A 14,359-nucleotide genomic window follows, 5' to 3' on the forward strand; every position below is an offset into this window, starting at 1 on the left:
GAAGGCATCACATTAATTCGGCACTCAGCAGTAAACTATGACCACTGAAACACATTTTGGTTCCTGCTTGGAACGGAAGAGGCGAAGAGCATATATGTAGATGTTCCTATACACTGACTACAGCTCCCATGTCAAGATGACAAGCCATAATATCAAATAAGCTGGTTGCAAGTGGGGAGTTTTTAGTACCGTATTCGACATAATAAGTGCCCAGTGAGCTCTCAAAATTAGAAATAGGGGGCTCTTATGAGAATATTATTTTGGTGGAAAAAAACAGAGTTGAAAGATAGATTTCGTGGTTTATGATGACAGCCTGAAATGTTTATTTAAGACAGACATATTTTTCCAGAATTCAATTGCCCGTAATTAAGGGTGCATATAACAATCGAGTGCGTATTATACGCGAATAAATAAGTCTTGTGTAAATTGATCAATCGGAAAGGGTGCTAATTGGGATTGTTCACTAGCCAATATAGCAGCAAATATCGCCGTGGGCGCTTGTTAGAGCAGGGCGCTTATCACGTCGAATACGGTATTTCAGTTCAAGGGGATAATATACAATGTAGTATTGGCTACGACTGACAGGAGGGCATCTTGAGACATGTTAATGACTTTCAGTGCAGGAAAGCCGAAAAGGGACAAAGTGGCCGGGCCTTGGATGTAAAACAGTTGCTAATCAGATCTAGGTTTGGAGAAGCGTGGCTGGGCCTTGGATGTAAAACAGTTGCTAATCAGATCTAGGTTTGGAGAAGCGTGGCTGGGCCTTGGATGTAAAACAGTTGCTAATCAGATCTAGGTTTGGAGAAGCGTGGCTGGGCCTGGGATGTAAAACAGTTGCTAATCAGATCTAGGTTTGGAGAAGCGTGGCTGGGCCTTGGATGTAAAACAGCTGCTAATCAGATCTGGGTTTGGAGAAGCGTGGCTGGGCCTTGGATGTAAAACAGTTGCTAATCAGATCTGGGTTTGGAGAAGCGTGGCTGGACCTTGGATGTAAAACAGTTGCTAATCAGATCTGGGTTTGGAGAAGCGTGGCTGGGCCTGGGATGTAAAACAGTTGCTAATCAGATCTAGGTTTGGAGAAGCGTGGCTGGACCTTGGATGTAAAACAGTTGCTAATCAGATCTGGGTTTGGAGAAGCGTGGCTGGGCCTTGGATGTAAAACAGTTGCTAATCAGATCTAGGTTTGGAGAAGCGTGGCTGGGCCTGGGATGTAAAACAGTTGCTAATCAGATCTAGGTTTGGAGAAGCGTGGCTGGGCCTTGGATGTAAAACAGCTGCTAATCAGATCTGGGTTTGGAGAAGCGTGGCTGGGCCTTGGATGTAAAACAGTTGCTAATCAGATCTGGGTTTGGAGAAGCGTGGCTGGACCTTGGATGTAAAACAGTTGCTAATCAGATCTGGGTTTGGAGAAGCGTGGCTGGGCCTGGGATGTAAAACAGTTGCTAATCAGATCTAGGTTTGGAGAAGCGTGGCTGGGCCTGGGTTGTAAAACAGTTGCTAATCAGATCTGGGTTTGGAGAAGCGTGGCTGGGACAAGGCGCTAGAAATGAAGATCTACTAATTCAGCAAATTAACCCAACATTGTAAAGATGTGGATGTTCAATTTTGGAATGATGATGTCTTATCTTACACAAATTAAGATTTTATAAACTTGCTAAATGAGAATTCTGTAAAACGGAACTTATATTTCCTCTATCATATGACTTTGTGTAAGTTGATGTTCTAGTAATAACTTAGCGATGAACAGGGAAGATGGTGTAATATTGACAGAACATTGATTGCCGATTTTGCATTATTGTATCTGTCGAAACAGAATATCATTTTTGGCTCCAGTGTCCATTTTATGCGAGATTAAGAGAAGTTAATTTTCTTATGTTTTAAGTTTAATTAATGAACATCCAACTCAAGAAATAAATACAGAGCTGTTTGTATATTCCAACGCAGATCTTATCAAAAGGTCAGCTTAATTCATATACCTAGGACTCAGAAACGTACTAATTACCTTTGTTACAAACTTCACAAAAACATACCGTACATTTTAATATATTATATGAAATATTGTACATTTTAAATATTGATACACTGAGTTGGCGCTGTGTAGCTCTAAGCCATGTCTCAGTGTGACCCGTATAATGTCCTCTTTTCGGAATAAACTGTATCACGCTTAAAAATCACTGGGGGCACGGGTGGCCGAGTCGTCTAAGGCGCCAAGATTCGCTGTGCAGTGTTGCGTCCCTTGGGCACGCCAGAAACCTATGATTGTGGGTTCGAATCCCAGTTCGCCCCGATTATGTTTCTAGGTTTGTCAGCACCATACCCGTGCTCGTGGGTTTCACCCAAGTGGTAAACGTCTTAGACCTGCATCACTTCGGGCTTTCCTCCGACATTAAGCTGACACGCTTTTCTCTTAAGTCAAAAACTGGATGACTGCTCGGTTTTCGTTCTTTTCCATTTCTGTGTCCATTTGGACCCCTATCATGTTCTACTGGCTGTCACTAATATACAAACGGCCTCAACAGACCAAATACACTTGCAATGAACTACACAAACAATGTACTGCATGGACTAGTTTACTTTGTTATGGCGCGATGTTGAAAATTAGTCAGGCTTAGAACTTTTTGACCAGCCCTCGTATTACTAAAGTCGAGTCACAGGTGTGCATTTAATGTGCAACAGGATTAATTAGCGTCTTTTACTTTGATCATTTCGCTACGTTCTGGGCGTAGATAGATCTCAGATTCCAGAGCCGTCCATGTTATATGGATCATAGGTGAGGTGAGGTGAAATGGGGTTTAACGTCGCGTCCAAGATTATTGCACTTATATAGCGACGTATATGGATCATAGAAAGATAGATATCGTTGTATTGTTCATTCGTGTTTCTACGATGGTTTAAACTCGAGTTAGTATTCTTGTCTCTTATGCCATTTCTTAAAATCAGTCGTACATAGACAGCGAGCCACTCATATATAAGTTTCCATACCCTACACGTTTATAATATGATGCAATGCAAGATATCATGTGTTTTCATCGTAATCGCAGCAGCTATCATTTGGAGAGACTCGTATAAAAAGAAATAACAACGCTTGAGAAATAATAACATTTTATAATAATCACAGTATATGTTTATTGCCAGTTGTTCAAACCAAAAAAGTATATTCCACGCCAAAAAAACACACCATAATGATTGTTTTATACAAGGACCTGGATGCCGTTTCTGGTGCCGTGATCTGTAAACATAAAACATGTCTGAGTGACTGTTTGATTGAGTGGGTGACCTTCGTACGCCTGCAGCTGTTCGTGGTGAGAGATTGTACCAGAACGTAACACAGTAACTCTCAATGTCCAATGACCCGTGAAGATCCGGGATAGAATAGGTCTTCAGCAACCCATGCTTGCCGTAAAAGGCGACTATGCTTGTCGTAAAAGGTGACTAACGGGATCGGGTGGCCAGACTCACTGACTTGGTTGATGCATGTCATCGATCCCAATTGCGTGGATCGATGTTCATGATGTCAATCACTGGATTGTCTCGTCCAGACTCGATTATTTACAGACCGCCGTCATATAGCAGGAATATTGTTGGGTGCGGCGTTAAACAACAAACAAACAAACAAACTCAATGTTCAATCCCAATGGGTACGTATACCTTGAGGTGACATTGGACGTTTAGTCAATATACGTGTGTGCTATTCGCGGAGGTCGAATAGTTGGTTGTGCTCGTGGGGATTCGTGACAATTCTTCATCATGCATGTTTACATAAACCGTCAGAACAGAAGGTATTTGTTCTCAACTGCTGTGCCTTTATCGCCCTATAAAATACCCTCACTGGTCCAGGCAAAATAAAGTATACACCCATGTTTGATGTTGGCTAAAAATGAAAGGAACAAAAAAATGTTATTTGATTGTGATGTATTTGATACGGGTTGTGTTTTGGACTTTAAGGTTGTAGTGTTTCGGCGACTGTTTTCACCCTAGTATGTTTTGATAACGTTTGTATTTTTTTAATCCAATTTTTAAGTGTATCGTTTCTTTTGCCCGGCGGTTTATGTTCTTGATAATAAGGATAGAACACAAGTTGATATTTAAATGTCATTTACTAGTACTGACCTGTAGGGTGCAGCTGGTCACATAGCTGTCATCGTTGACATCGTCTCTGCTGTCGCAGCTATTTACCTTCACAATCAAAGAAGGCAGGGACACACTCGCCATTTGGACACTGCTTCGCGCCAGGCTGGCAAGATTTGCCTGAAGTGGAGTTTATAGACTGATTGAAGTGATCGTAAAATCACCAAATTTAGTTATTAACACATGCACATTAAACCCACAAACGGTTGATTATAAATAATTGCATTCACAAGATATCCAAGATATACGGTATGACGATAATACTATCACGTATGAACACAGTGAAAAGATTATATCAGTCAGAATAAACAATGTGATTAGTATGTAATTATAGTCATGCTTGCCTCTTGCACATCAATATATGTGTACAGGCGTTAAAGGCTATTTGTTAAGCTGTTTCAAATGAGGTGAAATTGGGTTAAATATCGCCTTCAGTACTGTTGCACTTATATTTTAAGACGTTTAAAGATAGCCTATCAAAACCTCTTTGCAAATGACTATAAGGAGGCAATAAAATATTGCGGGATGAGTATTCTTCATGAGTGGAAAGGCTCAGAGTACTGACTTAACCATGTTGTGGGGCAACACACGTACATGTATATCTATATCGTATACGCATCTACAGGCATCCATCGCATCTTTATTAACATTTGCTATTGGTTCTGCTTCGATACAGTATCTCTTCCAAACACATGATCACTCACTGAACTGTCACAAGCAGACCTCAATTAATTCGGATATGAAGGCAAGAGACCAAATTCGCGGGCAATAAGGGATGTAACTCTTGCTTGTACCTGACAGCTGCACTGCTGATTGCCAAATTACTGTTCGGCCGAAATAGTCCGGCTTACGTTGAATCCAATATATTTTTGGATTTTATCATTTTGTTCAATATATAACGACACATAGCAAACCCTCGTCATTAATTCATCTCTCTCTCTCTCTCTCTCTCTCTCTCTCTCTCTCTCTCTCTCTCTCTCTCTCTCTCTCTCTCTCTCTCTCTCTCTCTCTCTCTCTCTCTAGTTCTCCCTCACCCCTCTCCCTCACCCCTCTCCCTCACCCCTCTCTCTCGGCCTCTCTGTCGCTCCCTCTCTGGCTCCCGCCCACTCTCTCTCGCTCTCCCTCTCTCCCTCACCTCTCTCTCTCTCTCTCTCTCTCTCTCTCTCTCTCTCTCTCTCTCTCTCTCTCTCTCTCTCTCTCTCTCTCTCTCTCTCTCTCTCAGTGGCGCGTGGCCAAAATATAGTTCCTACTCACAGTTGACTTCGTCGCTGCTGTCGGGGCAGTGGGGATAACCGTCACAGACGGAGCTACTGCTGATGCAGTAGATGTCACTGCAGCTGAACTCTCCATCTGGACATTTGCTGGACTCTACATACAGATAATAGGTGATGACAGTTAGTATACTGGACATTTGCTGGACTCTACATACAGATAATAGGTGATGACAGTTAGTATACTGGACATTGGCTGGACTCTACATACAGATAATAGGTTATGACAGTTAGTATACTGGACATTGGCTGGACTCTACATACAGATAATGGGTGGTGACAGTTTGTATACTGGACATTGGCTGGACTTTACATACAGATAATGGGTGATGACAGTTTGTATACTGGACATTGGCTGGACTCTACATACAGATAGTATGTGATGACAGTTTGTATACTGGACATTGGCTGGACTTTACATACAGATAATGGGTGGTGACAGTTAGTGTACTGGACATTGGCTGGACTCTACATACAGATAATGGGTGGTGACAGTTTGTATACTGGACATTGGCTGGACTCTACATACAGATAATGAGTGGTGACAGTTTGTATACAGAACATTGGCTGAACTCTACATACAGATAATAGGTGATGACAGTTTGTACACTGGACATTGGCTGGACTCTACATACAGATAAAGGCTGATGACAGTTTGTACACTGGACATTGGCTGGACTCTACATACAGATAAAGGCTGATGACAGTTTGTATACAGAACACTGGCTGAACTCTACATACAGATAATAGGTGATGACAGTTTGTATACTGGACATTGGCTGGTCTCTACATACAGATAATGGGTGGTGACAGTTTGTACACTCGACATTGGCTGGACTCTACATACAGATAATAGGTGATGACAGTTTGTATACTGGACATTGGCTGGACTCTACATACAGATAATGGGTGATGACAGTTTGTATACTGGACATTAGCTGGACTCTACATACAGATAATGGGTGGTGACAGTTTGTATACTGGACATTGGCTGGTCTCTACATACAGAAAATGGGTGGTGACAGTTTGTATACAGAACATTGGCTGGACAGTTTGTGATAACAGTTTGTATACTGGACATTGGCTGGACTCTACATACAGATAAGGGGTGGTGACAGTTTGTATACTGGACATTGGCTGGATTCTACATACAGATAATGGATGGTGACAGTTTGTATACTGGGCATTGGCTGGTCTCTACATACAGATAATGGGTGATGACAGTTTGTATACTGGACATTGGCTGGTCTCTACATACAGATAATGGGTGATAAGAGTTTATATACTGGACATTGGCTGGACTCTACATACAGATAATGGGTGATGACAGTTTGTATACTGGACATTGGCTGAACTCTACATACAGATAGTGGATGGTGACAGTTTGTATACTGGACATTGGCTGGACAGTTTGTGATAACAGTTTGTATACTGGACATTGGCTGGTCTCTACATACAGATAATAGGTGATGACAGTTTGTACACTGGACATTGGCTGGTCTCTACATACAGATAATGGGTGATGACAGTTTGTATACTGGACATTGGCCGGACTCTACATACATATAATGGGTGGTGACAGTTTGTATACTGGACATTGGCTGGGTATTAACACAAAGCATCCTAGTCATACTTCATTTTGCCGTATTACCGTATAAACGCATTATATGTCCCACCAATATTTCTTATTGTTGAACATATATGCAGAAACAGAACATATTTATGGCTTTATAAAATTAAACGCTTTTGTAAATTCTCATGAATCAGACAGTCGCATTGATCTGACCATTTTGAAACATGGTTATATATTTACTATACTCCGGCATTCTCACATTTGAACTAGACATGACTGTTCAGATATTGCTAACAAAATGGTGATGTTTGTTTGTTGTTTTGTTTGTTTAACGCCGCACTCAGCAATATTCCAGCTATATGACGGCGGTCTGGAAATAATCGAGTCTGGACGAGACAATCCAGGCTGAGTGATTTACATCATGGGCATCGCTCCACGCTATTGAGACACGATGACATGCATCAACCAAGTCAGCGAGCCTGACCACCCGATCCCGTTAGTCGCCTCTTTTGACAAGATTGTGGTAGTTACATATTCATTGAAATGTGAACACACAATACAAATCTTATCTCTCTGAAGCGTTTGTGTATGCAAGAAACGGTGAGATACAAAACCAAAAACGGTTGATACAATCTAAACATTTACCAATCTGACAATTTCGTTTATCCGATATTGTGTCTGAGTAACATCTTTTGTTCCCATTATATCAATTCAAGTAAAAACGAACCGGATATATGCCACTAAAAAGTGAAGGACCGATTCTTTCACATGATTATATTAAGTCTGTCATGGCATCGAGCGGTCCTTAACTTTTTTTGAGTATTTATTGGATAATCATGCAGTTTTCGTAATTTCCGAGGAAGACCCCCATTCCTCTTGGAAAAACCTCCAAGGCATATTTAATTTCTTCGTTTCGTTTTTCGTGGGTTTTGTAATATTCAATCCTTATGCCTATTATACACACTGTCGTTGTATCGGAGCTTCAGTAATCATATTTTGTACAAACCACAATCGTTCTCGTCAGCGCCATCCAGACAGTCCCGATAGATGTCGCACTTGCGGACCTTGTCGATGCACCGACGCCCGTTGTCACAGCTGATTTCCGAGTCGAAACATTCACGCTCATCTAGAAAAAATAAATACGATGCGGGAATGACGTTTGGACACGTGATGTTGACATTTTCACATTATGACCAAATCTCACACAGCAACATGTCCTGATACATAGTGGCTCCTGGCTAGTGTATAAATATGATATGATATGATATGATATGATATGATATGATATGATATGATATGATATGATATGATATGATATGATATGATATGATATGATATGATAATTATTATGATAATGTAATAATATATATGACTATTATAATATAGAGATAATAGTTAAAAGAGTCACAGTTCAAGGTTAATAAAATAATGTGGCATCGTAGACTCTCAGTTATATCACGGCGTGTCAGCAGAGATGCGACCACAGCGACTCGGGTATATATTTGACGTTTATCACTTTGGTACAGACAAACAATGTATCCTATCAAGGTAAATTTGGGGTTCGAACCTAAGATCAGAAATCCTAGCACACCTAAAGGGAGTGACGCCTAAAGCCTAAGGCCCTTAGATAGCACAGAGACGCCCTTCATTGAAGTTTAATAATATTATGCATGCACTCACCGCAATGTATTTCGTCGGTTCCATCTTTGCAGTTGGCGTTACCGTCGCACGTGAGAATCCCGTTGATGCACTCACCGTCCCCACACTGGAACTGTCGAGAGTTGCACTCAACAGCTCCTGCAGGAACAGATCGACGTCAGTTCAACATGTGCAACGACCTCGAATGTCAGACATATTAAATGTCATGAATATGAAATATGGATGTTACTGGTGTAAAATTTGTATATGTCACCAGTACAATATATACTCATTACCAAAAGATACGCGAACCATAGAAACATATATAGAAGTATGTACGTTAAGAACATATGTTTCCAGTGTGTACCATACCAGAATGTTCGTTTGAGCATCGAACCAATCTATTCTCTTGAATATGAGAAAGTCTTCATAATATTATATTAACCAACATGTGTGGTATTTGCGTTTCTTTTGGCGGTGAGTATATGCATGCCACTGGTATGAAACATATGTCATGTGTATAAATCTGTATGTCACTGGTATAAATCTATATGTTACAAGTATGCAATCTGTATGTATCAGAATAATATCTGTACGTCAAGAGTAAACTGTGAAATATGTATGTCAGGAGTAAACTATGACATAAGTAAGTCAGGCGTATGCAGAATACCCATGAATATCAAAAGCATGAAGTTAATATGTCATTCACTTCACATCTGTATGTCATTAGTTCACAAGTATTGCATGGAAAAATTTCACCACTATACCATTGTCATGAGTAAACCACAGACACGTGTAATTGCAATACCAGGCGCCCAAACTTAATTCCGGGGTTCAAACAGTTCGTAGTTTCGTTTACACGAAATTAACTTTTTGTAAACAAACCTAGAGGTAATTTTGTAGAAATATATATTGAGGGAAATATATAAGTTTTGGAAGTGTAAGTATTTGCCCCATAACAGTATTTATCCGAGACTAAATTTCCCTTGCCCCAGAGTCGTAAGAAGGGATGAAGACGAGGACGTCTGTCGCAGTGTGTTTGACCTTGGCCACGCTGTTCCACGACGGCGAGGATCGTTCGTTGTTCATGCTGTCAACCACTGGTGTACCTTGTCAAGACCAGTATTAGCTACTGCGTTGTAAAACAACATTCACTCATATATTTGCCAAAATCATTATAAACTAATTTTGAAATTTAATTTGAATATTAATTTGAGTAACGTCTTCTAAATTATAATCATGACACAAATCAAATGCACGATTGTAAAGAATAATGAAAACTAAATTGATTAATTTTTGTAATGCATGTATATGCATTTTAATCTGCTTGGTGTCAATCTGAGGCCATGGCTGCATGTGCAGTAGGACATGCATGTCGATACGGATCTGTTCGAGACAGCCAACACTGACATGCATGTCGAAACAGATCTGTTCGAGACAGCCAACACTGACATGCATGTCGATACGGATCTGTTCGAGACAGCCAACACTGACATGCATTTGGATACGGATCTGTTCGAGACAGCCAATACTGACATGCATGACGATACAGATCTGTTCGAGACAGCCAATACTGACATGCATGACGATACAGATCTGTTCGAGACAGCCAACACTGACATGCATGTCGATACAAATCTGTTCGAGACAGCCAACACTGACATGCATGTCGATACGGATCTGTTCGAGGCAGCCAACTCTGACATGCATGTCGATACGGATCTGTTCGAGACAGCCAACACTGACATGCATGACGATACAGATCTGTTCGAGACAGCCAACACTGACATGCATGACGATACAGATCTGTTTGAGACAGCCAATACTGACATGCATGTCGATACGGATCTGTTCGAGACAGCCAACACTGACATGCATGTCGATACAGATCTGTTCGAGACAGCCAATACTGACATGCATGTCGATACGGATCTGTTCGAGACAGCCAACTCTGACATGCATGTCGATACGGATCTGTTCGAGACAGCCAACACTGACATGCATGTCGATACGGATCTGTTCGAGACAGCCAACTCTGACATGCATGTCGATACGGATCTGTTCGAGACAGCCAACACAGACATGCATGACGATACAGATCTGTTCGAGACAGCCAACACTGACATGCATGACGATACAGATCTGTTTGAGACAGCCAATACTGACATGCATGTCGATACGGATCTGTTCGAGACAGCCAACACTGACATGCATGTCGATACAAATCTGTTCGAGACAGCCAATACTGACATGCATGTCGATACGGATCTGTTCGAGACAGCCAACACTGACATGCATGTCGATACAGATCTGTTCGAGACAGCCAACACTGACATGCATGTGGATACGGATCTGTTCGAGACAGCCAACACTGACATGCATGTCGATACGGATCTGTTCGAGACAGCCAACACTGACATGCATGTCGATACGGATCTGTTTGAGACAGCCAATACTGACATACATGTCGATACGGATCTGTTCGAGACAGCCAACACTGACATGCATGTCGATACGGATCTGTTCGAGACAGCCAACACTGACATGCATGTCGATACGGATCTGTTCGAGACAGCCAACACTGACATGCATGTCGATACGGATCTGTTCGAGACAGCCAACACTGACATGCATGTCGATACAGATCTGTTCGAGACAGCCAACACTGACTGCATGACAACTGAGCCTAGATGTATATTTGAGATATATATAAAGATCTGGTATGGATATGTATATTTGAGATGTATACGTACCCTGGCTAGATGCGATTCAGATTACGCGCCTGTGTAAGTGTGCTGGCGAAGAATATCAATAAAAACAGCAATATATCAGTGACATCATGCTGTGTCAGACTAACGTGGTAGACAATGTGACCAAAGTGACGACGGTCGAAAAAAGCTTTCCAGTTCAGTGAGAGTTCGATTATCATTCTAGAAGTTGATGAGAAAGTAAGAAAGCGTACAATTTATGGACAACAACTTCTGTTTTATTGCATATGGGGCCGTTTCGATGTAGATTCTTACACCGTTATCAAGTTGGAGTGGTGATGGTCTTGCTACTGAGGTTGACAACTGTCTTCCACTCTGGCTTGATAACGGTGTAGGAATTTACATCGAAACGTCGCTATATGCAATAAACCAGGAGCTGTTATCCATAAAGTTGTACGTTTTCTTACTTCAGCAAGGGTGCGAATATATGAGTGAGTGTTGTGCAACGCCGCTCTCATCAATAGTCCAGTTTTTATATTTCAGTGATTAGTACTTATTCGTGTGTGGACCAGACCTATCAGTGACTGAAAGCAATTGCAACGCTCCACGCCATTAGAGCACAATGGCGCCAATCAACCAAGGCACAGGACCTGACAATCGCTCCGTATTAGTTGACTCTTACAAATGAGGACGACTGTGGACTGTCCTTACTCGGACCTCTCCGGAGAACACGTCAGTGAATCTAACAAGCATCAGCATGGTGCGTTGCAGGTTATGATGATACAGATGCGAAAATGATACGAATCGAAATTTCTGCTCGGATTTGCAACATTAAAACAAGGGAATCTGGCCAAGAAGTTTACCTACAGCTTCACATATGTGTATGGAGTCCTAGAAGAGACATTATCGTGTTGTCAATATGTCGCACTGCCGCGTTGTTGATTTTTACACATTTTAGAATTGACCTTGTTGATTTTTACACATTTTAGAATTGACCTTGAAAAATGTCGCGTTGTCGCCCTTTGGCAAAATAAAAAAATATTATTCAAAGCGAGAAAAGGCGACAAATATTTTGCGTTGTCGCACTGTCGCGCTTTGGTTAATTTTGAAACTGTTTGCACATTTCACAACTTCAGAGGTACAATCGAACATGCTCAGTCTGTGAAGATTTCAAAGAGCGTCATGTGGCTGTTTGAGGGGTAAGTTGATAGGGACAGTGGTTCCGTCCCAAACCTTAAAAATTAAACATAGAACCCAATGATAAATTCCAAATTACTGATGTGCACAAGATCAAAAACAAAATGTAAAACACACACTAGTGGTGTAAATTCACCCCCAACTGAAGTTTTAACTGGAAAATTTGACAACCATCTCCAGATCCTAGGTGCAGTCCGAATTCCATGAAAAAACAAACATTTTACATGTAACGTTCCATACAGCATGCGTGAACTAACTGAGTATCCCTATCAAAGGTCGAGTAATATTAACAGCACTACATCCTTACCACAGCCAACTTCATCAGATTCATCCAAGCAGTCGACCTGGCCATCACACCGCCATTGTCCAGGGGTACACTCGCCGTCACATTCAAACTCTCCACTGTCACAGTCCACTGGAACAGAGAGTACCCACTTTCTACCATATCACCCGGGGTAGTATCGGAACATATTCAAACTTAAAATGACGTTGAGATATCGGGTAACAAACTCATAATATGAAATGTATCACAATTGCCATTCCTCCTCTTCAAAGTCATATAGTTTTGATTAAAGTGAGTGTGTGAGTGAGTATGGTTTTACGCCGCTTTTAGCAATATTCCAGCATTATCACGCGGAGGACACCAGAAATGGGCTTCACACATTGTACTTAATTAAAGTAATGATAATTCTGGAGAAAATCAAACAGTTTAAAAAAGCGACAAAAAGTTTGATTTCCATAATTATGTGAAGTCCATTGCACGATTCCGATTGTATCACAAGCATGTGTTTATGAATCGCTCTCAAATAGGGAATAATTAACGGATGATACCATGAAAACGCCGATCATTATCACTATCCATAAACAAAATATGAAAATGAATGTTTCCTATATGATATGAAACCAAGGTTAATAAAAACGTATTCAGAAAACATATTTTTTAAGAACAAGTTTCATATAAATAGGAATAATCACTTTAATACTTTATTTTACAAAATCATTATAAACCTAAACAAAGTCAGTTCTAAGGAAATCGTGATCACAGTTACGAAACTCCGGTTTCAAATAGCAGTAATACTTACATGACGTCACAACATCAAAGACAGCGGCTATGGCCAGTATATAAGCCAAACAAAGGGACACGGTACTCATTGTATCTTTATCTTTCCGATCCACAGAAACTAACTACTGATTCTCTCCGATTGTCGAGATATATCCCCCACCCTACAGCTGTGACGCATTAACAAACGATTCCCACTTACAGAAATACCACCCATTCAATTACAATATATTTGTATCTAAATGCATCCATTAACAATGCGTTGACATACAGACAAAATAGGCATTGAACGTTACTGTGATAATAAACATATATAATATAGACGTATAGTATCCGTCATTGAGTATAGGGCTGATTAGGACTATTAATTGATCTATGAAAGAGTCAATTTGTTGATATTAGTGTCATAATTATGCTGTATGTTGTGGCGTATTATGAATTATGGATTTTTTGTGGGTTATTAGCAAATACTTCCTCTGGACAGTACACGTTTTGTACATTTCTTCAGTTAAAGTATTCAGATCTACCTATACCACCTGGGGATCTCAGTTTTTGTTGGTATGTGTAACAAGTCATCTTGAATATGAAATCTGGATAATGACAGACTCATTTATTTATTCAGAAATATGTATTTTCATTCCGTCATTTCCATCATATTACGACCATCAGATGAATCAACGCTTCTTAATGTTGACGAAAGACGCTAACTCTATATAATGTTTGGACACGCTTGGCACAATATGTAATCAAGGCAGTTTCAAGTAGAACATGTTTACCTTAAAGA

The 14,359-nt window shown here is 40.6% G+C and overlaps 1 protein-coding gene across 1 annotated transcript; it reads right to left on the bottom strand.

Annotated features, from left to right (window-relative positions):
• Window positions 1-3,085: 3,085 nt before the first annotated feature.
• On the bottom strand, window positions 3,086-13,710 carry LOC139478532 (low-density lipoprotein receptor-like). The gene is made up of 7 exons (XM_071261030.1): window positions 13,598-13,710; window positions 12,823-12,930; window positions 8,653-8,769; window positions 7,979-8,098; window positions 5,383-5,496; window positions 4,111-4,248; window positions 3,086-3,229 (listed from the first exon to the last, which is right to left on the bottom strand). The coding sequence occupies exons 1-6, from the start codon at window positions 13,665-13,667 to the stop codon at window positions 4,169-4,171; spliced, it is 609 nt and encodes a 202-aa protein (XP_071117131.1). The 5' UTR covers window positions 13,668-13,710; the 3' UTR covers window positions 3,086-3,229; window positions 4,111-4,168.
• Window positions 13,711-14,359: the final 649 nt, after the last annotated feature.

The sequence above is a fragment of the Haliotis cracherodii genome, unplaced genomic scaffold (genome assembly GCF_022045235.1).
Source record: "Haliotis cracherodii isolate W230 unplaced genomic scaffold, xgHalCrac1.p SCAF_4, whole genome shotgun sequence".
Classification (NCBI taxonomy): domain Eukaryota; kingdom Metazoa; phylum Mollusca; class Gastropoda; order Lepetellida; family Haliotidae; genus Haliotis; species Haliotis cracherodii.